This window comes from Myotis yumanensis, unplaced genomic scaffold (assembly GCF_028538775.1).
Source record: "Myotis yumanensis isolate MYYU_CA2020_CCGP unplaced genomic scaffold, mMyoYum1.0.hap1 SCAF_6, whole genome shotgun sequence".
NCBI classification, from domain to species: domain Eukaryota; kingdom Metazoa; phylum Chordata; class Mammalia; order Chiroptera; family Vespertilionidae; genus Myotis; species Myotis yumanensis.
In genome coordinates, this window is record NW_027223757.1 from 83,600,029 (window position 1) to 83,626,162 (window position 26,134).

Genomic DNA, 26,134 nt, shown 5'->3' on the forward strand with positions numbered 1-26,134 from the left:
GCCTGTGCCCGGAAGCGCCTGTCGGGGGCGGGGCCTGAGGGGCGGGGCGGGAGAGCGCGTCAGACTGGGCATCCCGGCTTCCTGAGTAACCTCTGCGGCGGACCCACCGGCGCTCCGAGCCTCTCCCACGCTTCTCGCCGACTCCTCGGACCCCAGCAGCCCGGGAAGGAGGCCGCTTCAGGCCGGGAGCCCGCTCCGCAAGACGGACCTGCAACCCGGAAAGGCGGCGCGGCGGCGCCCGCAGCCAGCTCCTGCCGGGACGGGGCCCCCGCGGGCCGGTGCCGCGGGCATGTCGGAGGCGCGCAAGGGGACGGACGAGTCGGACGAGAGCCAGTGCGACTCGGGCATCGAGTCCCTGCGCTCCCTGCGCTCCCTGCCCGAGACCGCCCCGGCCTCCGCCTCCCGGTCCCCGGGCGGCGCAGGCCCCCAGCCCTGGACCCATCCTCCGGGAACCGCCAAAGAGCCGCAGGACAAGGAAGACGCAGATGGGGAGCGGGCTGACTCCACCTATGGCTCCTCGTCGCTCACCGAGCCTTTGACCTTTTGGGGGGGCCCCGAGGCCGAGAACCCACCCCCAGGCTCGCCGCTCCCCGCAGCTGGGCCGCTGAGCCCGCAGCAGCTGGAAGCGCTCACTTACATCTCGGAGGACGGAGACACGTGAGTACGGGGGCGAGGCTGGGGCTGCACCCCGTCCCGATGCGAACTCGGGGCCTCCCCAGGAGCACCCCCGCTGTCATGATCCCTCACGGCACCTGCCCTGGAAGTGGCATTCTCCACTCTCTCGTCCAAACTCCAAACTTAACTCTTTGCTCGCTTTTGAGCTCCAGCCAGGCCCAGACCGGAGGACCGGGAATCACCTCTCTGCCCTCCGTTTTGGAGGTGGGCAGAGCTGGCAGGGCCCATACCAGGACCTAGAATCTTGGAAACCTACCAATAACCCACCGCCAGGAAGAGAAAATTCCCCTGACCAGTCCAGGTTTTTTTTTTGTTTTTTTCTTGCTGGGGGAGAGGGCATCCTTGCTTGCGCAATATCTGGAATTCCCAGCCCCTGACCTCAGAATGCCCTGTCTCAAGGAACAAGAGATGCCAGTTACAGGTTGCCAATGGAGGCCAGGAAGCTAGGGGTGGGGGTATGGCCAGGGTACAGAGCTAAGGCTGGCCCTGAGGAGGAGGGGGTGAGCCAGGTTGGGCACCTTTGCCCCAACAGACTGATAAGCGGCTGGCTGCTGCAGCTTACTTCCTCCTCTGCTGAGAAAGGGGAAGTGAGGGTTGGAGTCAGCCTTACCGACACCTTCCATCTCCCAAAGTCCCCCCAGTCCTCCTTGCTGTCTTGCCTGACCCCCTTGCCTGTCCATTTCTCCCCAGGCCCAGGTGGATCTTGCGGGGACTGGGTAGGAAGCAGTTGAAGTAAGAGGCAGCCGTGCAAAAAGTCAGGCCAGTTGAGGACTTGCCCCTCAGGAAGAAAAAACACTGCTAGGAGAGGGGGTGGCTGGGATTTGGGGGTTAGAAACAGAGTGGAGGGAGCTGGATTCCCAGATCAGGGATGTTGAACAGGGTAGGAAGGATGTGGAAGGAGCAGGAAATGTCTGTCCTTACCTGCTTTATGGAAATGCAAGGGTCATAATCCTAGGTGACCTTTGACAAAGAGAACCAGTGGGCAGGAGAGGTGTGACCCAGGCCTTTTGTACTGTGTGCCTTCTGTGCCCAAATCATCAGCCCTCCGGCCCAGAGCCAAGATTTTGGGGACTCCGTGTGCAATACCTATGGCTGACCTTTGACCCAGGGAGTGGGAGCTCCAGGTGGAATACCTATGGCTGACCTTTGACCCAGGGGGTGGGACTTCTGGTGCTGCCCTCCTTTGTGAGCCTCTCAGCCCAGCCTTTCCCTCCTCTGGTTGGAGACAGGTGTGTCTAGAATGGGCAGGGGGAGGTGGCAGGACTCCCCAGCGGAGTCTCTTCCCTCGGAAGTGTCTGGGGTGTGGGGCAAATGGAAGTGGGAAGAGGAAGTGGGAGGAGGGGAGACTGAGGGAGAGAGGGAGGTGGCTGCAGGAATGTGACCCAGAGAGCTGGTCCTGGCCGAGGGGATTTCCAGAGCGGTTCCTCCCTCCCTCGTCACTCTCTCCTGCCGCCTGCCGAAGCCAAGCCTGCCCCGCTCCTGCCCGCACAGCCCCCTCCCCAGCCCAGACAGGCCTTCTAGCCAAGCTCCCCCAGTCACTGGCGTCCCAAGGCAGCTGTCCTGGCCGAGACCCTCCAGCTCTGGCTTTCATTTTCCCCACCTGATGTGGGGAAACCCCAGGACTGGAACTTCCCCTCCCAGCTGTCCTCCCACCCCTAGGTTAAGGCTCTTTGTCCCCCAACAAACACACACTTTCTACGCTGCACAGACCTCGCCTTGGAGGTGCACACAGAGTGGAGGGCTCTGGCCAGACCCGGCCAGTCTGGCTGTCTGAAGAGGGGCCCTCTAGACTCACTCCCCGGGAGGGGGCGGCAGGGGAGAGCAGCACAGGATGTTGCACTCCTTGCTCCTCATTCAAGAGCTTCTGTTTACTCTCCCTTGGCATGTGCGACATTGAGTTGGGGGGGAGAGGTGCCCCCACTCCTGCCGTCTCTGTACTCCCTGTTGGGCTGGGGGTATGTGGGGAGCTCAGTCTGGAAACCACCTCTGCACGACCCCAGCAGCTTTCAGTTTGGCTTTGGAGCTGCAGCTGGTCTGGTGGGGCCCTGGGGCAGGAGGGGAGTGGGGTGTGGGACAGGAAGCTCCTGGGCCCGTGGGCACCCTGCCCACACTCCCACTGAGCCAAGGCCCTTCTTGAAGGCCAGAGATGGGCACTTGGAGCCTCCACCCCCAGGAATCTGGTTTCCCACACCAACCCTCACTTCCTGGCCCAAATGCTCACTTCCTGCACCTACCCTGTGGGTGGCTTCTTAGAGATGTGTTCCTTCTAATCCCAGGACCCCAGCCCACTCCCCTGACCTGGGTCCTGACACTAACCCCTGCCCTGCCCTCCAGGCTGGTCCACCTGGCGGTGATTCATGAGGCCCCAGCTGTGCTGCTCTGTTGCCTGACTTTGCTGCCCCAGGAGGTCCTGGACATTCAGAACAACCTTTACCAGGTGGGTGGAAAGGGTAGGCTGTGTCCAGATACCCACGTCTGCCCTGGCAGCCACCCTGAGCAGCCACACGGGTGACCTTAGGCTGCTTCCTCAGGAAACCATATGCAAGACACTGAGCTAGAGGCTGAGGATACAGACATGAGTAAGACACAGCCTCTGCCCACAGGATGCTAGAGCCTGGACTAGGGACTCATGTCAACACATAATTACACAGCATGGTGACAAGAGCTGTGATGGAGGCACCTTCCAGCTCTGTGGGATCCACTGTGTGTGGGGGGCAGCCAGGGAAGGGTTAATACGGAGGCGGCATCTGCATGGAGCCTTAAAGAGGAGTGTGCCAGGTGGAGCCTACGTGGTGCCTCTTTCTTCTTCCCAGCCCCTCTCTGTCACCTAGCGCTTGGGGATAACAGAGGTTTCCCTAGCCAGTGGTCGGCAAACTCATTAGTCAACAGAGCCAAATATCAACAGTACAACGATTAAAATTTCTTTTGAGAGCCAAATTTTTTAAACTTAAAGTATATAGGTAGGTACATTGTTATTAACTTAATTAGGGTACTCCTAAGGCTTAGGAAGAGCCACACTCAAGGGGCCAAAGAGCCGCATGTGGCTCCTGAGCCGCAGTTTGCCCACCACGGCACCTAGAGGATGAGAAGGTAGACCCTGACTCCATCTGTGCTTTCTCCAGGGGCTAAGAGAACCTTCAAGAAGAGCAGGGGGCCACTTCCCTCACCCTGCCTCCAGGATTGGGGTCCCAAGAGCTTGGTGGGGGGCGACAGAGGGAAGGGCTTGGTAATGTGGCCTTGGAAGAGCAGGGCCGTAGCCTCTGTAAGCTGCCCTCAAGGCTGGTGCTGGCCGTTGTCAATTCCTGTGCCCACCCGAGCATGTCCCCAGAGGTGGGAGCATGCTGCAGTGGCCCTGCAACCCTCTGTTTGTGCCTACAGACAGCACTGCACCTGGCTGTACATCTGGACCAACCAGGTACAGTCCAGGCCCTAGTGCTGAAAGGGGCCAGCCGCATGCTACAGGACCGACATGGTGACACAGCCCTGCATGTGGCCTGCCAGCGCCAGCACCTAACCTGTGCCCGTTGCCTGCTGGAAGGACAGCCAGAGTCAGGCAGAGGACCACCTCACTCCCTGGACCTCCAGCTGCAAAATTGGCAAGGTACGGGCAGCCATAGAGCACATAGGTTAAAAAGAGGACAAGAGGACAGGACCCTACTCTCAGGGGAGGGGAGGGGAAGGGAGGGGGGTTCATACCATAGCTTGTCCATTGATGCACCTCCAGGTCTAAGTACATAGATACTCAGTACATCTTTGCTGGATGAATGAATTTGATTTAGAATTCACTTAGAACCTGCTGTGTGCTAAACAGAGACCTAAATCTCGCCCTCAAGATAATCAGTTAGCCCTGACCGGTTTGGCTCCGTGGATGGAGCGTCGGCCTGCGATCTGAAAGGTCCCAGGTTCGATTCCGGTCAAGGACATGTACCTTGGTTGCGGGCACATTCCCAGTTGGGGGCGTGCAGCAGGCAGCTGATTAATGTTTCTCTCTCATCAGTGTTTCTAACTGTCTATCCCTCTCCCTTCCTCTCTGTAAAAAATCAATAAAATATAAAAAAAAAAAAAAAGATATTCAGTTGAACAGAGATCATTAATTCATTCAACAAAATGTACTGAGGGTCTCTTTGTGCCAGACACTATTCTAGGAGCTGGGACTGCACCTGTGAACAAAACAGAATGATTGAGATAGACAATAAATATAGGAAGTGGATTCTCTAGTAGGTTAAAAGGCAGTCGGTGCTTCGGGAAAGAAGAACAGAGTGAGAAGAACTGGAATGTGGGGGTGGGTGGGGCTGTGTGATTACATGTGATTGAATAGTGGTCAGGGAAAGCCTCGTGGAGCAGGGACCTTTGAGCAGACGTGTGAATCTGAATCTAGTTCTTTAAGCAGAGGAGCCAGAAAAAAAGGGAGGGAAGCGCATGGGAGGAAGTGGCCCTGGGGAGGGGTTGGGGCATGAGGATCCCAGAGACCTCTGAAGAAGGTGGCTGTGGCCAGGGTTTCTAAGCAGGCAGTTAGAGTTAGAGAGAATGCGGGAGGGGGGATGTTAGGGGAGGGTGCCTGTATGGGGGTGTCACTCAGCAACCTGACCCCTGAAGCATGAAAGTTTCAATAACATGACTCTGAAAAGGTGGAAACTTTACGTTCCTTTCCCCTCAGACTTTTGAGGGGGTTTTTGGGTTTGGGTTTTAACAGCCCTGTGATCAGAGGTATTGAGTGGGCAGTGGGTCCCTTGGGGCCGAGGGCTAGGGAGGTCCCTGAAGAGTGGGGGAGAGAGAGTTGGTGGATGCAGATTAGCAGCCTCCACATTCACTCCATCCTAGGTCTGGCCTGTCTCCACATCGCCACTCTGCAGAGGAACCAGCCACTCATGAAACTGCTTCTTGAAAATGGAGCGGACATTGATGTGCAGGTGAGGTGGCCAATCAGGGTGCTGCCTGGCCCGGTGTCTGCCCCGTCACCTGGTCCAGCCCTCAGGTCCACTCCCAGTGTCAGAAGTGGTGGCACACACCTTCCCCGGGGCCGGGACCCAGCATGCTTCCTCTTGAGGGCCTTGGAAGACACCCTTATTTTCCTCCAGGAGGGCACGAGTGGGAAGACAGCGCTGCACCTGGCTGTGGAGACTCAGGAGCGGAGTCTGGTACAGTTCCTGCTCCAGGCCGGGGCCCGGGTAGACGCCCGTATGCTCAATGGGTGCACACCCCTGCACCTTGCTGCAGGCCGCGGCCTCAAGAGCATCTCGTCCACCCTGCGAGAAGCAGGTGCCGACTCTCTGCTGAGGAACGTGGAGGACGAGACGCCCCAGGACCTGGCTGAGGATGTGACGCCCCAGGACCTGGCTGAGGATGTAAGAGGCACACACTCAGCTCTGCTCTCCAGTCCTTCCCACACCCTTAGCAGAGACAGGAGCTGTGATGGCTAAAATCACCAAGGAGTTAGGACAGTGGTCGGCAAACTGCGGCTTGGCAAACCGTGGCTCGCGAGCCACATGCGGCTCTTTGGCCCCTGGAGTGTGGCTCTTCCACAAAATACCAGCTCTTCTACAAAATACCGACTTCTGTGCATGGGCCACGAAGTTTCAATCGCGCTGTATGTGCGCGCCCCCACGTGGTATTTTGTGGAAGAGCCACACTCCAGGGGCCAAAGAGCCGCATGTGGCTCTCGAGCCGCGGTTTGCCGACCACAGAGTAAGGATCCTGGGGGGCAATCCATGATCCTGCCACTCACCAACTGTGGGATCCTGGGCAAGCTTCTGCCCCTCTCTCAGCCCAAACTTGGACTATAGCTAACGTGGATCAGGGAAGCAGGCCAGATGTAGTACAGTGGGTGGCGAGACCTGTGGGAGGCCAGAGAGTCTCTGACCGAGGGTCACTCCATTCAGCTTCAGCAGATAGTTGCAGAGGGGGAATAGGGACCAGCATTTCCAGGTCTTGGGAATGTTTTAAGGGAGATGAAACCTAGATTTTCTGTATAGTCTCCATTTTTAAGTGTTCAATGTAAAAAAAATATTAAAAATATTTTGTGAATACCCTTCCCCCACCCCAACCCCCCAGAAACTAGACCCTTGGGCTGGATCACCTCCTGGGTCCTTCTTATCTGAGAGGGAGGGCTTGCCTAAGGCCTCCAGACTCTTGCTAGCCCAGAGGGATTACCATTTGGGAGAGTAGTAGGGAGATTTGTTCCCTCCTGTCCAAGAGTCAGTTGATGGGGAGCAAACGACCCAATAGGTCTCCCCAGCTCCCTTCCCCCACCACTGCCTTTCCCCCCCGGACCCTGATCTTGCTTCTCTCCATTCTCTTTCTCAGCCCTTTGCTCTTTTGCCCTTCGATGACCTGAAGATCTCTGGAAAGCCACTGATGTGCGCCGACTGAAGCCAGGGCAGGGTCTGGGGCCCTGGAGGCTTCCCGTCTTCCCTCCTGGAAGCTAGAGCCACAGTTGCTGCAGTTTGGGCCCAGACAGCGTGCCCTCCCGGAGTCCTGGGGACGGCTGGGCCAGCAGTCCTGAGCTGAGAGGAGGGATCACAAGTAAGGGCGAGCCAGTCCGGAAAGAAGAGCTTCCCAGGTGGATGGAGATTCTTGGAAGACCCCTCCCACCCCGAAGCCCCCGGTATCCTGGGTGAAGCCTGTTGACCTCTCTGGAAGATGGCAGGGGCTCTTGTTCCCACCCACGCCGGGTCACCCTAAAACTGCCAACCAATAGGAAAACGAGGACTCTCCTGAGCGAGGAGAGAAACTGAAATACGAGCAAGCAGAGCCCTCAGAGCTCCCATCTCACTGCTATTGAGAACTGTTGTTTAAAGACTTGACACTCAGAAGGCCCCGGACTGAGCCTTGGGGAAGGGGAAGTTTCAAAAACATGACACTAAAACGGCAGAGACTTTAAAAAGGTTTTCCCCCCTAGAGTTGTTTTGCGCCAATGCATGTCTGTGTGCACTGGGGGTTTTTACACGGGCCGGTCCTGTGACCTTGTGGTGGAGGCAGAGCGGAGAGGATCACCTTAGCAGGGGAGGACCATACTGGGGGGGCGGGGAGGGCTGACAGTCCTCCGGCCTCTGTCCAGCACAGATCCTGGCCCTTTCTGTGGAAATGCAGAGGGTGGAGGAAAGGAGAAGTAAGGAGGTAGAAATAAGGGGGCCTCACCACTCACTTCCTCGGAGGTTGTGGGGACAAGGGCCGGCCTCGGGAGGGGGACACAAGGGAGCTATGGCTTTTCCTGTGTTGTGTTTTTTCCTTCTCCATATTCCACACATGTTTGAGGGACCTGTTAGGTCAGGCCTTTGCTGGGGTGAAGAATATGGGAACAAATCAACACAGTCCCCGGCCACTTGGAGCATATAGTCTAGTGCAGTGATGGCAAACCTTTTGAGCTCGGCATGTCAGCATTTTGAAAAACCCTAACTTAACTCTGGTGCCGTGTCACATATAGAAATTTTTTGATATTTGCAACCATAGTAAAACAAAGACTTATATTTTTGAGATTTATTTTATATATTTAAATGCCATTTAACAAAGAAAAATCAACCAAAAAATGAGTTTGAGTGTCACCTCTGACACGCGTGTCATAGGTTCACCATCACTGGTCTAGTGAGTGAGGCAGCCCTTAGGATCATCAGTGTGTATTTCCATGTAATATGTAATCACAAGTTACAGTGGGTGCTATGAAGGAACAAGCCCTGGGAAGGAGCACAATGGCGAGGGTGAGGGCCATACTGTGGGCGGTCAGGGGAGGCCTCTGAGTGTCATCTCAACCCCGACAGAAGGAGGAGTGAAGGGATGGGGGGAGGCGAAGGAGAGGAACTGAGCTGGCCAGCGTGGCTCCACCGGGGAAGGTGAGTGGGCGACGCAGACGGGGCCAGGCCATGCAGAGCCTTGAAGGTCAGGACTGCTGGCCCCTCCAAAAAAGGAGACATCTTCCGGCCAGAAGACGGTAACATAAGGGGAAGTGCTCGGGTCAGAGCCTCCATGTCCCGCCCCTAAGACGGCGTTGCCTCCCGGGCTGGTGGTGAGGCCCAGGGGGAGGCGATGACGAAGCGGGGGAGGCCGGGGCCTCCGACTCCCCACCTTCTCCGCGCGGCGCAGCCAACACCCGGGCGGCGAGCCCGTCTCCCTCCGGGCCGCGCGGGGGCGCTGTGGCCGGCGGCGGCCTGGGGCGCTGCGTGGTCGTGGCGGGGGGCGGCCGCGGGCAGAGGGAGGCGGGAAGATCGCGGCACTTCCGCTGGCCGCTGGCTCGCTGGCAGCTCCAGGAGGCGACGGCGGGAGCGGAGGGAGTGCGCGGCCCGGGGCTTCGCATTCCCCGGCCCCCCTCCGCCCCACGCGGCGCGGACCATGGTTGCCAGGTGGGGGGCGAGGGGCGGCGAGGCCACGTGACGGAGCCGGGCCACGTGACCGCTGCGCCGCCGGGTGGGCCGGGGTGGTTCCCAGCCGCCGGGGCGGTGGGCTCGTCGGACGCTCGGCGGAGACGGCCAGGCCGGCGCGGGCGTGGCGGGGGCTTGTGCTCTTTGGGGGAGTCGGGGAGCGTCAGGCGGAGGAGTTGGGGAACCCCGGCGCTCCGGGAGCCTGGAGGGCGGGGTGTAAGGAGGGGGCGCCGCCTCCGGCCGGAGCAGCGGGCGAGCGCTGGAGGGAAACAGAAGGAACCTGTGTGCCCGGAGGGGCGGGTCCGTCCCCGGGGAGGGAGGGAGCCCTGCCTGGACGGCGCCGGCCCCCCACGGAGAGAGAGAGGCTCTTTGTCCCGCTGGGCTGCAGCTGAGGGGGGCGGGGAGGTGACTCCGGGCCCTTCTCCAGTGCGGACCCCTCTGGGAGACCCAGTGGGTGATGAACTAACTGCTCCCTAACCTTCTGTCCGCTGCCCCCGCAGGTGGTGGGCAGTGGTGGTGCTGGTTGCCATCCCCTCCCTGGGGGCAGGTGGGGAGACCCCCGAAGCCCCTCCGGAGTCCTGGACCCAGCAATGGTTCTTCCGCTTTTTGGTGAATGCTGCTGGCTACGCCAGCTTCATGCTCCCTGGCTACCTGCTGGTGCGGTACTTCAGGCGGAAGAACTACCTTGAGACAGGTGTGTGGGCCAAGGGTGGGGAAGTGTGCTCGGTGCACAGGAAAAGTGCTGGCCAGCTGTCCAAGCAGGGATGTGGCTTGGCGAGGGAGGGAGGGAGGAGAGCAGCAGGGCAGCTGGCTGCTCTGGAGAAGACCATGAGGTGCTGGGGAGAAGACTGGGGCTTGACTTTGCGTGCCTTCTGCAGGCAGGGGTCTCTGCTTCCCTCTGGTGAAAGTGTGTGTGTTCGGCAATGAGCCCAAGGCCTCCGACGAGGTTCCCCTGGCTCCCCGGACAGAGCCGGCGGAGACCACTCCTACGTGGCAGGCCCTGAAGCTGCTCTTCTGTGCGGTGGGACTCCAGGTAGGCGGGCAGGCGGGCAGGCTCTGCTTCTCTTCCGGTCATGGTGGGCAGGGGCTCTGGAACCAAAGTTTTCACCCTTCGTCCCAACAGTGTTTTAGTTGGTTATGTGTCCCTCTCCTAGGGGCACACTGTACCACCATCTTCTTAGAAGTGATCGGAGAAAATGTCTCCCCCCCCACCCCCCCCACCCCCCGGTGATTTCTACTGTCCTATTACACTTTCTTCCGCAATGATGTGTTTCATATACTGTACTGTAAACCCACTGATAAAAGTTTTGGGGGGAAGCCATTCAGCCTTCTCCCACACTGCATGTGAGAAGGGATGCTAAGATGCTGACCTCATGGCATTTTTGAGTGGACACTACTAGTCCCACCTCATATAACATGTCAAACTGATAGACGTCCAATTCTTGCCTGCCTGAATTGGTTGGAAATAGAAAATATTTGGGATGGAGTCAGCTCTAACAAACCCTCATGTGGGACAGACAGGGTCTGGGCAGTTATAAAGCATTTGTTGTTTCACACACACTTGATTCCCTACAAGATAAATCCAGGCTTGAGAGGGAAAGGGAAACTTCCTAGTTACTACACAGAGGAACCAAATTATGTGTGCTGTCCTTTAAACTAGCGGTCGCCAACGGGTGGTCCGTGAGGTCGGAAAGGCTGGCGACTGCTGCTTTAAACAGCCTTCTGAGGAAGAGGGAAGTTGATGAAATCCTTTGGCAACCTTTTCCTTATTTATCTTTTTAATCTCCACCCTCCCCCATCCAGGTGTCTTACCTGACTTGGGGAGTGCTGCAGGAAAGAGTGATGACCCGCAGCTATGGGGCCACAGCCACATGGGCAGGTGAGCGCTTCACAGACTCGCAGTTTCTGGTGCTAATGAACCGAGTGCTGGCATTTATTGTGGCTGGCCTCTACTGCCTCTTCTGCAAACAGCCCCGACATGGGGCACCCATGTACCAGTACTCCTTTGCCAGCCTGTCCAATGTGCTTAGCAGCTGGTGTCAGTATGAAGCTCTCAAGTTTGTCAGCTTCCCCACTCAGGTGCTGGCCAAGGCCTCTAAGGTGATCCCTGTCATGCTAATGGGAAAGTTGGTGTCTCGGCGCAGCTACGAACACTGGGAGTACCTGACAGCAGGCCTCATCTCCATTGGGGTCAGCATGTTTCTCCTGTCCAGCGGACCAGAGCCCCGAAGTTCACAGGCCACCACACTCTCAGGCCTGATCCTATTGGGAGGCTACATTGCCTTTGACAGCTTCACCTCGAACTGGCAGGATGCCCTATTTGCCTATAAGATGTCATCAGTGCAGATGATGCTTGGGGTCAACTTCTTCTCCTGCCTCTTCACAGTGGGCTCCCTGCTAGAGCAGGGGGCCCTCCTGGAGGGGACCCGCTTCATGGGGAGACACAGTGAGTTTGCTGCACACGCCCTGCTGCTCTCAGTGTGCTCTGCATGTGGCCAGCTCTTCATCTTCTACACCATTGGACAGTTTGGGGCCGCAGTCTTCACCATCATCATGACCCTCCGCCAGGCCTTTGCCATTCTCCTCTCCTGCCTCCTCTATGGCCATACCATCACGGTGGTGGGGGGCCTAGGGGTGGCTGTGGTCTTTGCTGCCCTCCTGCTCAGAGTCTATGCCCGGGGCCGCTTAAAGCAACGGGGAAAGAAGGCTGTGCCCATCGAGTCCCCTGTGCAGGTTTGAGGGACCTGACTGGCAAAGTGAACAAAGATCCTTTTACCATACCGGTTTCCTCTCCTAGTGTGTAGCTTCTCACAGGTGGCTGGCTCAAGGGCAAAATGCAAGCTTTCCTCAGTATCACAAACCAGCTCTGCAGTTAGGGGTGGGGAGGCCAGAAGGCCACCTTCCCTTTTGCCTTAAGCCACCAGTCCTCTGGTATGACTCTTGAGCCCGAGTAGAGTTCTGTTTGGAGAGGGGCAAAGGTATCTTCCAGAAATTCCCTGAAGTCTTGCTGTTAGCTCTGCCACCAACCTCACCAGTGCTTGTCCCCAACCCTGAATATCCTTATAGATTCCTCCCCGATGCCTGCATTTCTTACTCTAGTGATTGTTAAGCAGAGTGCTGCTTTCCTAGGATAAATGACAGGTGGTGCTGTGCTAGGGGAGGGGAGAGCCCTGCCAGCAACACCACCCTCTGCTCCTGGATCCCATGGCTCTGCTCAGAGCCAGTTGCAGGTTTTGGTACTTTGAAAATGTAACTTTCTGCTCATAATTTTATTTTTATTAAATTAAACTGCTGCAATGGACTTGGTCCTATATTTTGGTGGAGTTAACATAGTTCTCTTCTCATATAACCCGTACTTCTGATGACAAGGGAGACTTGGGATAGAGCAGCTAAGGGAACTCAAAAGGAGCAAAACTGTATAAAATGGCATCTTCTTTATTTTGCATACTTTAATTTCAGAACAAAATAAAAAAAAACCACAATACATAACACATCCAAAACTATGTCAAATATGAGAAGAGGGCTTGAGGCCACTGTAACCTGCCTTAAGGAAAAGACAGGAGAGGGGAAAAGCCACTAAACATCAGAGGAAACCAGGTGGGCTAGGGCCACTCAGGGCTTCTGGGGGAGCCATGAAGACTACACAGAGGACGCAAGGTCTGCAGGTAGAAACTCCTAGTCTACTTCTTCCATGCGAGAGGCATCCTCATCACCCTCAAGGGGGGGGATCTCATCAGGAACAGCAGCACTGGGTTCTTCTGCTGTCACTTCATCTTCATCAATGCCTACAGTGGGAAAGAATGTCACAAGAGATTTGACCCAAGTAGCAACCAAGTCAAATCTGTCCATATAAGAGCCGTTCCCCAATAGTGGTACTCACCTAGGCCTAGCTTGATCATGCGGTAGATGCGGTTGGAGTGGGTCTGGGGATCCTCAAGTGAGAAGCCAGAAGAGAGCAGTGCAGTTTCAAACAGCAACACCACAAGGTCCTTGACAGCTTTGTCATTCTTGTCTGCCTCTGCCTTCTGGCGCAGAGTCTCCACAATGGGGTGGTCAGGGTTGATCTCCAGGTGCTTTTTGGCCATCATGTAGCCCATTGTAGAGTTATCCCTAAGTGCCTGGGCTTTCATGATACGTTCCATGTTAGCTGTCCAGCCATAGGTGCTGGTCACAATGCAGCAGGGTGAAGACACAAGCCTATTGGAGATTGTCACCTATGGACAGTCACAAAAACCTTGGGTTTATATTAAATTGCATTACCACTTTAAGGTAAAAGTTACGCGTATTTTAAGTTTTATCATCAGAAAAAAATGCTCAATCTTTGCCAAATTTTAAGTAAATAGCAGCCTTAAACCTGCTTAAGAGAGCAAGAGGTACGATGACTAAATTAAGTTGCTTAAAATTACTAATTGTGTAGCAACACAAGATTCTGAGGGAAACAGCCTTGAAGGCATTTATTACAAAATACATCAGTCCCAGAATTGGCTTACCTTCTCAACCTTCTTATCCAAGATTTCTTTCATAAGTTTGCAGAGGTTCTCAAACTTGGCCTTGCTCTCTTCCATTTTCTTTTTCTCCTCTTCATCCTCAGGTAGCTCCAGGCCCTCTTTGGTAACTGAGACCAAGCTTTTCCCATCAAACTCCTTGAGCTGCTGCACACAGTACTCATCGATAGGCTCGGTCATATATACTACCTCGAAGCCCCGCTTCCGCACTCGCTCCACAAAAGCAGAGTTAGCAACTTGCTCTTTGCTCTCACCTGTAGGGTTATTACTGAATGTGAGTCAAAGACCAAAATGCTTCATACCAGTTCCCAGGCCTCCCCTAAATGTCTCCCCCAATCCCTACACCTCTACTAAGGAGGCCATCATCGGGCCCAGGCTCTAACGCACCAGTGATATAATAGATGGATTTCTGGGTCTCCTTCATGCGAGAGACATATTCTGAGAGAGAGGTCATTTCATCTCCAGACTGGGAGGTGTGATAGCGCAAAAGCTCAGAAAGGCGTCGCCGATTAGTCGAGTCCTCGTGGATTCCAAGCTGTAAGGGTGGAAAGAACAAAAAATAATCTTAGTTGGAACTAACCTCTTATTCTTCATGTGAATGAAAAAAAACCCACATGGTAATTATAAAGAATGTAAGCATTTGCTGCCTCTTTACCTTTAGGTTTTTAGAGAACGCCTCGTAGAATTTCTTATAGTTCTCCTTATCTTCCGCCAGCTCAGAGAAGAGCTCAAGGCACTTCTTAACAATATTTTTACGAATGACCTTCAAAATTTTACTCTGCTGGAGCATTTCTCGGGAAATGTTCAGGGGCAGGTCCTCAGAGTCAACCACACCTCGGATAAAGTCTGCAATCACAAAAGGGAAGAAAGCTCAGTTAAGAAAAAAAAATCCATTTTTCCTCACTGAATCTTCACTTGCTGTTATAAAAAAATCCTTAATTATCTAAGACTTTAGTCCCCCTGAGAACGCTGAAGGCTTTATAAGGACTTGCCCAACCAACTCCATTAGGGCAAGAGGGTACTCACTGAGATACTCTGGTATCAGCTCATCACAGCTGTCCATTATGAACACACGGCGGACATAGAGTTTGATGTTGTTCTTCTTCTTCTTGTTCTCAAAGAGGTCAAAGGGAGCCCGACGGGGGATGAACAGCAATGCCCTGAATTCCAATTGACCTTCTACAGAGAAGTGCTGAAATTCAAAACAAGCCAACAGCACATTTCAAGGTTAAGCATAAATTTTAGACCCAACCCATGCTATCAAAATGCCCGGAACAAAGATCTTTCCCAAGCACTAGAGCATACTCATGGGGCAGCTGTTAAGAGAATTAAGCCCTAATATCCTAAATGAATCTAGAGAATAGTCAGGTCCGAACTCAGGATGTGTAAGGCTACCATGGACACACAGGTCATTGGAAAGGATGCAATTTCTGCACCCTAGAAGTGTCACCAGTAAGTAAACTCATGTTGCTCATGGCACTCACAGTTCCCAGCTACCAACAAGTTGGGCAAGTTCCATTTGTCTAATCAGCCCACACCCTTCTACCTGCTCCTCCTATTGGGCCAGCATACAGGGTTTCCTCACCTTGACTGCCAAGTGGTCTTCCCAGTCATTGGTAAGACTCTTATAGAACTCTCCATATTCCTCCTGGGTGATGTCATCAGGGTTTCTGGTCCAGATGGGCTTGGTCTTGTTCAGTTCTTCATGGTCAATATATTTCTCCTTAATCTTCTTTGTTTTCTTTTTCTTATCCTTAGCACTATCATCCTCCTCATCTGAGCCCACATCTTCAATCTTGGGTTTCTCCTCATCATCTTTATCTTCCTCCTCTTTCTCCCCTTTCTCTTCCTCTGCTTCATCATCACTGATTTCTTTCTCTCGTTCCTTCTCCAACTGAAAGTACCAAATACAATAGTTTTAGAGACAGAACATCAAGGAAAGGGAAAAAAAAACAGGCACCATGCAATTCTCCAAAGCAGTAGGCACCATGCATGTGAGGGTTTCCAGCCCATACTCACATAAAGAGTGATGGGATAGCCTATGAACTGCGAGTGCTTCTTCACCACTTCTTTGACCCGCCTCTCCTCCAAGTACTCTGTCTGGTCTTCTTTAAGGTGGAGGATCACTTTGGTGCCCCGGCCAATGGGCTCACCTAGAAAAAGGCAATCACAATGGAGTATAGAAAAAAATGAAACTAAGCGCAGAACTGTAGAGAAAGGCAACTGCTTTACAGACAGGACACTCAACATGTCTAGTACCGCCTTCCCCAGAATGCTGACGCAGTAACCTTTACAGGAAAGCCCACCTACCGTGGTCAGCCCGCACAGTGAAGGAGCCCCCGGCAGAAGACTCCCAGGCATACTGCTCATCATCATTGTGCTTTGTGATCACAACCACTTTCTCTGCCACCAGGTAGGCAGAGTAAAAGCCAACACCAAATTGTCCAATCATGGAGATGTCTGCACCAGCCTGCCAAAAAGTTTTTAAAAAGTTTTTAAAAATAACAAGCCAAAGAATATGGACAAAAATACACATGGCGTGCGCCTAGCTAAAATACCACATACCTGAAGAGCCTCCATAAATGCCTTTGTACCAGACTTGGCAATGGTTCCCAGATTATTTATGAGATCAGCTTTTGTCATGCCAATGCCTGTGTCCACCAGAGTGAGGGTACGTTCCTGGGGGTTGGGGATGATGTCAATTTTCAGCTCTTTACCACTGTCCAACTTGGAAGGGTCAGTCAGGCTCTCATAGCGTATCTTGTCCAAGGCCTGAAAACACAAATTACAATTTATTCAACTCCATCCCTTCACCTAAAATCCAAAACACTTTTTTGTTTTTTACTCCCATATTAGCCTCAATTCTGATAACCCCTTAACTTGAGGTTTAAAAACCGCATGCAGCCCTGGCCAGTGTGGCTCAGTTGGAGTGTCGCTCTGTACACCAAGAGGTTGTGGTTCTATGTTCTCTCTCACGTTTTTCCTCTGACCCCCACTTCCACTAATATTAATAAGCATATCCTGGGTGAACATTAAATAAAAAGGTACACAGGTGGGTCCAATATCCCATCTACCCACGTAGAGCAAAGACAAACGTTTTTGAGGTTTATCCCCTTCAATAGATCTCACAAATATGCCCCACCCCAAATAACACAAAAAATAAAAAAAAAAACCCACACACCACCCATGCAGACCCTCAAGCACTCACGTCAGAAGCATTACTGATCAGCTCCCGAAGGAAAATTTCCTTGTTGGAGTAGAAAGTATTGATGATGAGAGACATTAGTTGAGCAATTTCTGCCTGAAAGGCAAAGGTCTCCACGTCCTCCTCTCCATGGTGCACCACTTCCTCCGGCATCTAAAACAGGAATTACAGAGGAGCCCAATGTCAGACCGAAAGTCCACCCCATCGCAGGGAAGACATGGGGATAGTTCCTTCAAACTGCTTCGAGCTGGGCCTTTTCCTCAAAGATTTCGGGCCGTAAGGTCAGTCGGAACGGACACGGTCCTAACAAAACGTAAGGTCAGGGTTCTGGAGGCCTCAGCATCACCTGGCAGCTCGTTAGGATCGCACATCTCGAACACGAGCCCAGGGACTCAAATGCGCCTTTAACGGTGGGGACCACCCACTCCCGCTCCATTAGCTTTCCCGGCACCAGGGGAGGAAAACCCCAAGGTCACTGGTTTAACGTAAACGGCGACGACCTGAAACTCCCCCGCCCCCGCTGGGATGTGCCACCTCACCGGGGAGGAGAACCTGAGACACTACAACAAAGAGCCATAAAGCAAAAGCCCGCTCGTGACCTTTCAGCACACGCCACTGAAACGCGGGGCCAAACCGCACAGCCAAGATGGAGGCCGGGTCCGCAGGCCGACCCTCCCCACCGCCGGACAACCGCCGCCGGGAACACGCGGGCAGGGGGCGCCACCGCGCAGCCTCCCTGCGCGCCCGAGCATCCGGGCACCTGGGCGGGGCGTTGGGCTCCAGAAGCTTCCAGAACAATCTCAGCTCCCAGGGAGGGGGGAGGGTGGGGAGCCCATGAATATGCCAGGGCCCGCCCCCTCCCCTCCTCCATCCGGGCGCAGGAAAGATCTGGAAGGATGACGCTGGGCCAATGGAGGCCAACGGAGGCCTAAAGCGCTCCCCGCCGCGGACACTCCTCACGCACTTGGGAAACGCGTCGGGCGGGAGCGGGGCTCAGCCGGGACACCGGCGGGCTGTGCCGAGTCACCCGGGCGCGCACGCCCACCCCCTCCCTGCGGACCCTCCAGCGCCCCGGGCCGCGTCTGGAAATGGACGGGAAAGATGGCAGCGTCCCAGACTGGCGCGGTCACCACGTGCAACTGCCCACTAACCCCAGCCCACACTGCGGCCCACCTCGGCCAGGGCTGGTCGCCGAAAGGGGCAAACCCCGCCGCCTAAGCACAGAGGGAAAAGCGAGCTGCCACCGGGAGCCCACTTCCACCCCCCTCCCGGGCAGGCTGCTCGGCACAACAAAACCCGGGCTTTGCAAAGAAGAGACGAAAGCAACGCTGAAGGCTCTCGAGACAGGAACGCCCGAAGGAGAGCTCGGCTTGTGGCTTTACCTTGAAGAGAAAGAAATCCAAGCACAGGAGGGGTTGCAGTCGGGTTCCAAACCGCAAGCGGCGTGCGTGCGGGGGTGACTCAAGAGAGGGGCTGAGTGCCCCCAACCGCCCTATATAAGGCGAAGCACACCCAGCTGCCCGCCCACGGATCCATCCGCCTTAAAGGAGCATGTCCGCCCGCCCCGCACCTGCCGCCGCCCGCCCACCGTGACGTCATGGCCCAACTAGGCGAGGGGCCGGCGTGCGGGGCGGACACGCTCGTTTAGTTGCTCCCTCTGCGCACTTGCAGGCATGACCCCACCAGGAGGAGAAATTGGGGATGCTCAGATGACATAGCAGTGGACAGAGAAGCCAGGATCTCTCTGGCCTCCCTAAAAACCTGTGGGTCAGGGGCCTCCACGCATGAGTCCCAGCCTCGTGGGACACTTAAAAGAGGGGCATGGGGAGGCGGCACGTCACTCCGACCTTCGCTCCCAAGTCTACCTCCTATAGTCTACCCTACACGTTCCTACGCCCTGTAAGGGTAAGGCGTCTTCCTGCAGGGAGCGTGCGGAACGCCAGACCCAACCCCTGGCAGCCCCCGGATCCCGGCTCCAAAGCTGGGGGAAGGGCCAGCCTTTCGCCGCGGGGCGTGGCCTCGGCTGGGGGGTGGCAACCGGCCTGGGCTTGAGGGGGCGGGGGTGGGGGGGGACTCTTTGCCGCGTGCGGCGGAAGGGGCAACGACGGCGGTGCTGCGATTGTTTCCAGCAGTTTCCAGACCCGACTCGGCGATTCCGCCCCGCCCCGCCCCCCAAAGGCCCCGCCCCGCCCTCCCAAGGCCCCGCCCCTCCCGCTGCGGCCTGGGCCGTGTCTCTGCCGTGGCTCCGCCCCGCGCCAGCGTCCCCTTCCCCTGGACTCTAGGGAGCCCGGGTGGACCCTCTTCGCCACTCGGCGGGCGCAGCCAGCCTAGCTCCTCGCGGGGGTGGGATGGAGCGTAAAGTTAATGCCGGCCCCTTCCTCTCCCCATCAATCACGCCGTGTCCGGCTCTGCGGGCGCCGCCTGCAGCGAGCGGAGACGGAGGGACCCTCCCCAGGCTCTGCTGCACCCGAGACTGCGGTCTTCCTATGTGAGCACATGGAGCTGGTTTCTTTCTTTTCGTCGTGGTCTCTCTGCAGCTGCTTGGAGCTGGGCCCGGCAGGGTCGGCAGGGCCTCTGGGAGAGTGCCCGCTGCAGGTGCCAGGACCGAGTGCTTTCTTTCTCCAGCTGTGGCGCCTGAGCCCCAGGCCTGCGCCTGCCCAGCCGCTGCAAGACGCCATCCCTCTCTGTTGGGTCTGATCAAATAATTGAATCAACAACCCCTCCCCTGGGAACTGACCTTTAGATCACAATCGACATTCCCTTTCGCTTAGACCACATTCCTCTTGCAAAAACCATCATCCTTCTCTTCCAGACCTTCCCAAGCTCCGGACCCACCCAGAGAATTCTCCACCCAAGAAAGCCCACCTTGAGTCCTTTAAAATCTCTGACTCCCTGTCCCTGTGCTGGCGCCATTTGGGGGCTCAGCCCATCTGGTTTTCCAGATGACATAATCTATAATAATAAAAGTGTAATATGCTAATTAGACCGGACAGCCGGACGACCTTCCGACCTTCCGGACAAAGCTGGGGCTGCCAGGGCGGAGCCCCTTGCACGAATTTTGTGCATCGGCCCTGTAGTAAATTTATAATTCTTTACCCCCTTCAGCCTTGTGTGTTCCTCCTTCGGCGACCCTAACACGCTCCAGGCTCTGCCATTTTTCCTGCCCTCCAGCTGACAAGCTGTCCTTGCCTTCCCAAGACCTCTTGTTGGAAGCTAGCAGGACCCACAGCCTCTCTAGAAGAGAATGGCCACTCCCTGCTCTGTAGACGTTCATCAAACTCTCCTCCAGGCACACTCTGTCCGATCCTGGAATGCGGGGGAGGGCTTCCCCCACTGCCACCCGCAGCCCTTCGCTAGCCTTGGTGCCCAGTCTTCTGTCTTCATATTTTCTGTGTTCATGTGTTGCGTTCTAAAGGACTAAGGGCCCTTGCTTTCCTTGCCCCACACTTCAGACCTTATCACTCCTGCCACCACCACCCCAATTTCATCTCTCCTTACCCATCTACTTCCTTATGGTCTGTGAGCAGCCTGAGGTTGAGAGATGTCAATGAGTGTGGGAAGGGGCTTGGTGCTGCTGCCAGGAAGGCCCCATGCTGCTGTTTCTGTTTTTTATTTTAAACAGGTTTTTGTCTTGTTTGTAATATTTTTTATTGATTTCAAAGAGGAAGGGAGAGGGAGAGGGAGAGAGAAACATCAATGATGAGAGAATCATTGATTGGCTGCCTCCTGCACGCCCCCTACTGGGGATCGAGCCCGAAACTCGGAATGTGCCCTTGTCTGGAATCGAACTTGGGACCTTCAGTCGTCAGGCTGACGCTCTATCCATCGAGCCAAACCAGCTAGGGCCAGATGCTCTGTTTCTGATGGAAATCTCAAACTAGGAGCATGATATCATCCCTCAACACACCCTCTCTTTCTCTGGGAAGGAGGGCCTAGCTAATTAAAAATTTGCCCCTTGACCTAGCTGGTTTGGCTCCGTGAATAGAGCATCAGCCTGCAGACTGAAAGGTCCCAGGTTCGATTCTGGACAAGGGCACATGGCTAGGTTGTGGGCTCAATCCCCAGTGGGGGGTGTGCAGGAGGCAGCTGATCAATGATTCTCTCTCATCATTGATATCTCTATCTCACTCTTCCTCTCCCTTCCTCTCTGAAATAATTTTTTTTTTTAATCTGCCCCTAGCTCACAAAGAGCCTTCACAGCATCTCAGAGTCCCGTGAAGAGGTCAAAGTAAGTCTGCACATTTTATGGACTGGGAAAGAAAGGCTCCAGGTGGGGCAGCTCACAGCCTTTGCTCCACTAACTCCCTTACTCCCTGCTCCAGAAATGCAGTGGGAATGCTGTTTTTCTTCTCATGACCCAAGTCCAAAGCAGAGCAGGAAACAGTCCTGTGGATCAGTGTCAGGACCAGTGCCCCCTCTGGGAATTCCTAATGGGAAAATCTTAAATCTTGCACCGGCACAGAAATTCTGCCTTCTCTCTGGAAGCCTTCCAAGATGACTTCTCCCACTCACTGACACTCACTAAGCCCCCACCGTGAGCATGGGGTGCAGAGATGCATAAGGACAGAGAGTCCTCAGCCCATGGGGGCTGCTGCAGGCTGAGGGTGAATCAGAGCAGCGTGGGAGAAGACAGGAGACTCCCAGCTCAGCCTAAGGGAGGAGCAGGCTTAGGGCTATTGCTAGCCAGGCCACAGCATAGGTCTACTCCCAGGAGAGAGGAAAGCCTGGCAAGGATCAGGACCCCCTGAGGCAGACAGGAGGAGCTGAAAGTGGCCCTGCAGGCAGGGGTCAAGTCACAGAGGGCCACAAATGCCAGGCTTCGAGGTTCTGACCCTAACTTGGAGTGAGAGAAGCCACTGAAGGCTATTAAAGACGGCTTAAACACCCCCCCCCCCCCCATCTCCTGAACCCTATCCTCAGTAGCACTTGCAATGCTTGATGTTCCCAAGATACCCATTATTCCTGGCCTCAAAGACCCAGCCCAACCTTTCACTATTGGAGGGCAGCCAGATGGAAGTAAGATAAGCTGTCGCCTGCAGCTGATAGGCCTGTTGTTTGTTTTTGTATGGTCTGTGGGTAAGAATACTTTCTACATTTTTTTAATGGTTGGGGAAAACATTTTTTTGAAAGATATTTTGGCATGTGAAAAGTATTCACGTTGAATTTGTGTCCATGAAGTTTTACTGAAACACAGCCACACTCAAACTCACTTGTTTACATGTTGTCTTTGACTGCTTTCATGCTGTAATGGCATGGTTGGTAGTTGTGACAGAGACAATACAGCTTGCAAAGTCTAAAATATTTACTCTTGCTGTGTCTGGTTTGGCTCAGTGGATAGAGTGTCGGCCTGTGGACTGAAAGGTCCCAGGTTCGATTCCGGTCAAGGGCACATGCCCGGGTTGCGGGCTCGATCCCCATTAGGAGGCGTACAGGAGGCAGCCAATCAATGATTCTCTCTCATCGTTGATGTTTCTATTTCTCTTTCTCTCTCAACTTCCTCTCTGAATTAAATAAAATGATAGTAATTATTATAATATATATACATATTTACTCTTACCTTTTTCAGAAAAGGTTTGCAGACCCCTGATCTAGCTGACGCTAGGTAAGGTCTTGGAGGGAGCATAGAGACTCGGCCTGGGCAGAGGCCTCCTGCTGCTGTTTGGACTGGGAGATCTAGTTGGGGAGCACCCATGCCTTTCAGGGGGTGGCCAGGGAGGCCACGGAGGGGCACTTTGATAAGGGCAATGCATGAACAAAGCATCCAGGGGCATTGGGACCACAAGAATAATATAATCGTGGGAAGTAGCTCTGAATCCTTAACGTCTGGAACAAGCAGCCTCCCGCGCTCAGCTCCTGCCAGATGTTTCAGTTCTGGTGCTTCCCAGTTCCACGGGGCCTACATCTCTGACTTTCACCGGGAATACCTGAACTGACATTCTCACAAGCCCATAAATAGACTTGACGTTCAGATACATTAGACAATTGAGCATGGTCATCCTGGGCCCCGTTTCTTTGCCTCCTTTTCTATATTCTGCTGGGACATAAGGAGAGAGAAAGACTTGTTCCTCTTACTTATGCGTTCATTGGTTGGTTCTTGTATGTGCCCTGACGGGAGCTGGAAACTGCAGCCTTGGCACATTGGGATGATTCTCTAACTACCTGAGCTACTCAGCCAGGGCTACTTTTTAATTTTTCAATTACAGTTGGCATACAATTTTATATTAGTTTCAGGTGTACAACATAGTGATTATAATTTTTTTTTTTATTCACAGCAGCTTTATTTGTAATAGCCGAAAACTGGAAACAACCCAAATATCCACTAGCAGCTGAATGGATAGAAAACAACTGCAGTATCATGATTATACATTTATATAAACTACAGAGTGATGACCCGATAAATATAGTACCCATCTCACACCATACATACTTATTCCAATATTACTGGCTGTATTCCCTGTGCTGAACTTTACATCCCCATGGCTATTTTTTATAATGGTAATTTGCACGTCTTAATCCCTTCCCCCTTTTCACTCATCGCCTCAACCCCCCCTTCCATCTGGCAACCATCAAAATGTTCTTTGTATCTATGAGTTTGTTTCTGTTTTGTTTGTTTAGTGTGTTGTTTTTAAAATCATGTTATTTGTCTTTCTCTGTCTGACTTATTTCACTTAGCATAATACCCTCTAGGTCCATCCATGTTGTCACAGATGGCAAGATTTCATTCTTATTTATGGCTGAGTAATATCCCATTGTTTATATGTACCATCTCTTCTTTATCCATTTGTTATATCAATGGACGCTGAAGTTGCTTCTGTTTCTTGGCTATTACAAATAATGCTGCAATGAATATAGGCATGCCTATGTCTTTTCAAATTAGTGTTTTGGGCTTCTTCAGATAAATACCCAGAAGTGGAATTTCTGGGTCCTTGTCTCTTGAAAATCTATTTTGTCTGATATAAGTATTAATATCCTAGTTTTTTTAATCTCCATTTTTATGAAATATCTTTTTCCATCACTTTACTTTCAGTCTGCGTGTGTCTTTTGATCTGAGGTGAGTCTCTTGTAGATAGCATATGTAAGGGTCTTATTTTCTTATCCACTCAGCCACCTTCTGGTTGGAGCATTTAATCCATTTACATTTAGAGCAATTATCAATATTTAGTTATTGCCATTTTATTATTCATATTTAAAAATCCTTTTTCCCTTTCTTTTTTAAAAATTAAGACTTTATTTTATTTATGTATTTATTTAAACCATCACCTGAGGGCATACTTAGACAGAGGAAAGGAGAGGGAGAGAGAGAGAGGAATATCACTGTGAGAGAGAAACATCAATTGGTTGCCTTCTGTACGTGCCCTGACTCGGGGGTCGAACCCATAACCCAGGTATATGCACTGACCAGGAATCAAACTGGCAACCTTTTGGTGCACAGGGCGACGCTCAACCAACTGAGCCACTCCAGCTGGGCTCCCCTTCTTCTTAAAGGCCTTTTAAGAATTGTTATAATACTGGTCTGGTGGTAATGAACTCCTTTAGCTTCTTCTTGTCTGGTAATTTACATTTTTTATTTACTTATTTTTAAAATTTCTGCCATTTTATTTCTACTTTCTTTGGGTCAACCTGTTCTTTTTCTACTTTCTTAATTTTAATACTTAGCATACTCAGCCTTTCCCTTTTTCCAATATAAGGAATTAAGGCTGCAAATTTCTCAATTACTATTTTAGCTATATCCCACAAGTTTCATTTTATAATGTTTTTATTATAATTCAGTTTTAAGAATTTTTTTTAAAATATATTTTATTGATTTTTTTACAGAGAGGAAAGGAGAGAGATAGAGAGTCAGAAACATCGATCAGCCGCCTCCTGCACATCCCCCGGGGATGTGCCCGCAACCCAAGTACATGCCCTTGACCGGAATCGAACCTGGAACCTTTCAGTCCACAGGCCGACGCTCTATCCACTGAGCCAAACCGGTTTTGGCAAGTTTTAAGAATTTTTTAATTCTCCTTATGTTATCTTCTTGATCACTTGAAAGTGTTTTACACTTTTACAGACCCCCGATCTAGCTAAAGCTTAGAGGTCTTGGAGGGAGTATAGAGGCTCAACCTGGGCAGAGGCCTCCCACTGCTTCTCAGACTGAGAATGTTCAAATTTTTAAATATTATCCTTTAATTGTGTTGTAGACATACAATGTGGGGTGCACAATACTGGCTCTTTTGTGTTTGAGACTGTTTTTGTAAGCTAGAATGTGGAAAATAGTTATAAATGCCCCATGCATGCTTGAGAACAATATATATTATTTTATTGAGTAAAGGTCTAAATATGTTAAATCTATTAAGTCAAACCAGATAATTGTGCTGTTCAAAACAAACAAAAAACCACTTAGAGACTCCATGGGCATAGTGTGGAGAAAGGAGAGTCTGAAGTGGGGGAGATCAGACAGAGTGGGGAGGAGGGGTGGGATAGAATGATAGAATGTGGGGGCTGAGAGGAGGGAAGGGGTGCCACTCTAGGTTGGAGGGGTCAGGAAGTCTGTTTTGGGGCACCTTGTGGGGCACCAAGGAGAGAAGTCCAGGAGGCAGAGGCTGATGGCTAACGTCATGGGCACTCAAGGAAGTGTGGTGAGGCTAGAGATTGTGACCTAAACCATTCTGGAATTGTAAATGGAGTATCTTCGGTTGGCTCTATTAATACACATATGACTGTGCCTTGACTTTTCAAGGGTGTAGTATCAGTGGCCTAAGGAGTGTGACTCAGTCCTGCCCCTGTCAGCCCAGCCCGTGTCTGTCCTCTCCCTGCCATCATGCCCACCAGGGTCCCTTTTTGTCTTGGGTGTTGTTTGGTGTTCCAGGCCCCCTTCGATGAAGAAAGTCAAATTTAACCCCAAATCGGTTCAGCCCAGAGCAGGTTCTAGGCAGGGGAAGCACCACAAACAACCCTGACCTTAACTGCTCTCTCTGCACCTGTTCAGTACCACACAAGTCACTCCCCCACGTGCAAGTCTAAACTGACTGGATTTCTGAGTCATTCCCTGGGCCCGGTGCCTGCCTGCCACCTGCACCCAGATAAGGGTCTAGCAGTGCTACTGGGAGGGACTGAGGTTAGGTGTCAGGAAGGACTTTGCTGGTCTCACCTGGGAAGGATGACATGGGAGTTCAGGATTCTCGTTCGCTGGGGATGTGAAGAGACGATGCTTCCGGGAGTTTTTGGAGGCAGGGGAAGGTGCAGCAAGCCTACTTTGCGTGCCACAGGATCACATGAGGCCTTGTGTCTTTCCATCTCCCCACTGCCTGGGAACTCTCCCACCTGTGTGTGTGTGTGTGTGTGTGTGTGTGTGTGTGTAAGAGAGATTAAGAGACAGAGTGGCAGAGACATATTTATTTGGTGCTTTGCAGTTT

The 26,134-nt window shown here is 53.0% G+C and overlaps 3 protein-coding genes across 4 annotated transcripts; 2 read left to right on the forward strand and 1 right to left on the reverse strand.

Moving 5' to 3' along the window:
* The first annotated feature begins 93 nt into the window (after positions 1-93).
* Positions 94-7,574, forward strand: NFKBIE (NFKB inhibitor epsilon). The gene is made up of 6 exons (XM_070418498.1): positions 94-657; positions 3,010-3,112; positions 4,054-4,276; positions 5,497-5,585; positions 5,754-6,020; positions 6,979-7,574. The coding sequence occupies exons 1-6, from the start codon at positions 290-292 to the stop codon at positions 7,042-7,044; spliced, it is 1,116 nt and encodes a 371-aa protein (XP_070274599.1). The 5' UTR covers positions 94-289; the 3' UTR covers positions 7,045-7,574.
* A 1,341-nt stretch (positions 7,575-8,915) lies between these two features.
* SLC35B2 (solute carrier family 35 member B2) lies at positions 8,916-12,323 on the forward strand. 2 transcript variants are annotated; one of them, XM_070418501.1, is made up of 4 exons: positions 8,916-9,008; positions 9,527-9,720; positions 9,905-10,059; positions 10,830-12,323. In XM_070418501.1, the coding sequence occupies exons 1-4, from the start codon at positions 8,998-9,000 to the stop codon at positions 11,763-11,765; spliced, it is 1,296 nt and encodes a 431-aa protein (XP_070274602.1). In that variant the 5' UTR covers positions 8,916-8,997; the 3' UTR covers positions 11,766-12,323. The 2 variants fall into 2 exon arrangements, with proteins under 2 accessions (XP_070274602.1, XP_070274603.1); XM_070418502.1 differs by lacking the exons at positions 8,916-9,008; positions 9,905-10,059 and having other exon boundaries at positions 9,277-9,720.
* Positions 12,324-12,445: 122 nt separating this feature from the next.
* On the reverse strand, positions 12,446-18,218 carry HSP90AB1 (heat shock protein 90 alpha family class B member 1). The gene is made up of 12 exons (XM_070418500.1): positions 18,119-18,218; positions 16,740-16,889; positions 16,097-16,303; positions 15,842-16,001; positions 15,551-15,684; positions 15,117-15,425; positions 14,558-14,723; positions 14,187-14,377; positions 13,919-14,066; positions 13,517-13,785; positions 12,907-13,240; positions 12,446-12,811 (listed from the first exon to the last, which is right to left on the reverse strand). Exons 2-12 carry the CDS (start codon positions 16,887-16,889, stop codon positions 12,702-12,704), a joined length of 2,178 nt encoding a protein of 725 aa, XP_070274601.1. The 5' UTR covers positions 18,119-18,218; the 3' UTR covers positions 12,446-12,701.
* Between the last annotated feature and the right edge of the window lie 7,916 nt (positions 18,219-26,134).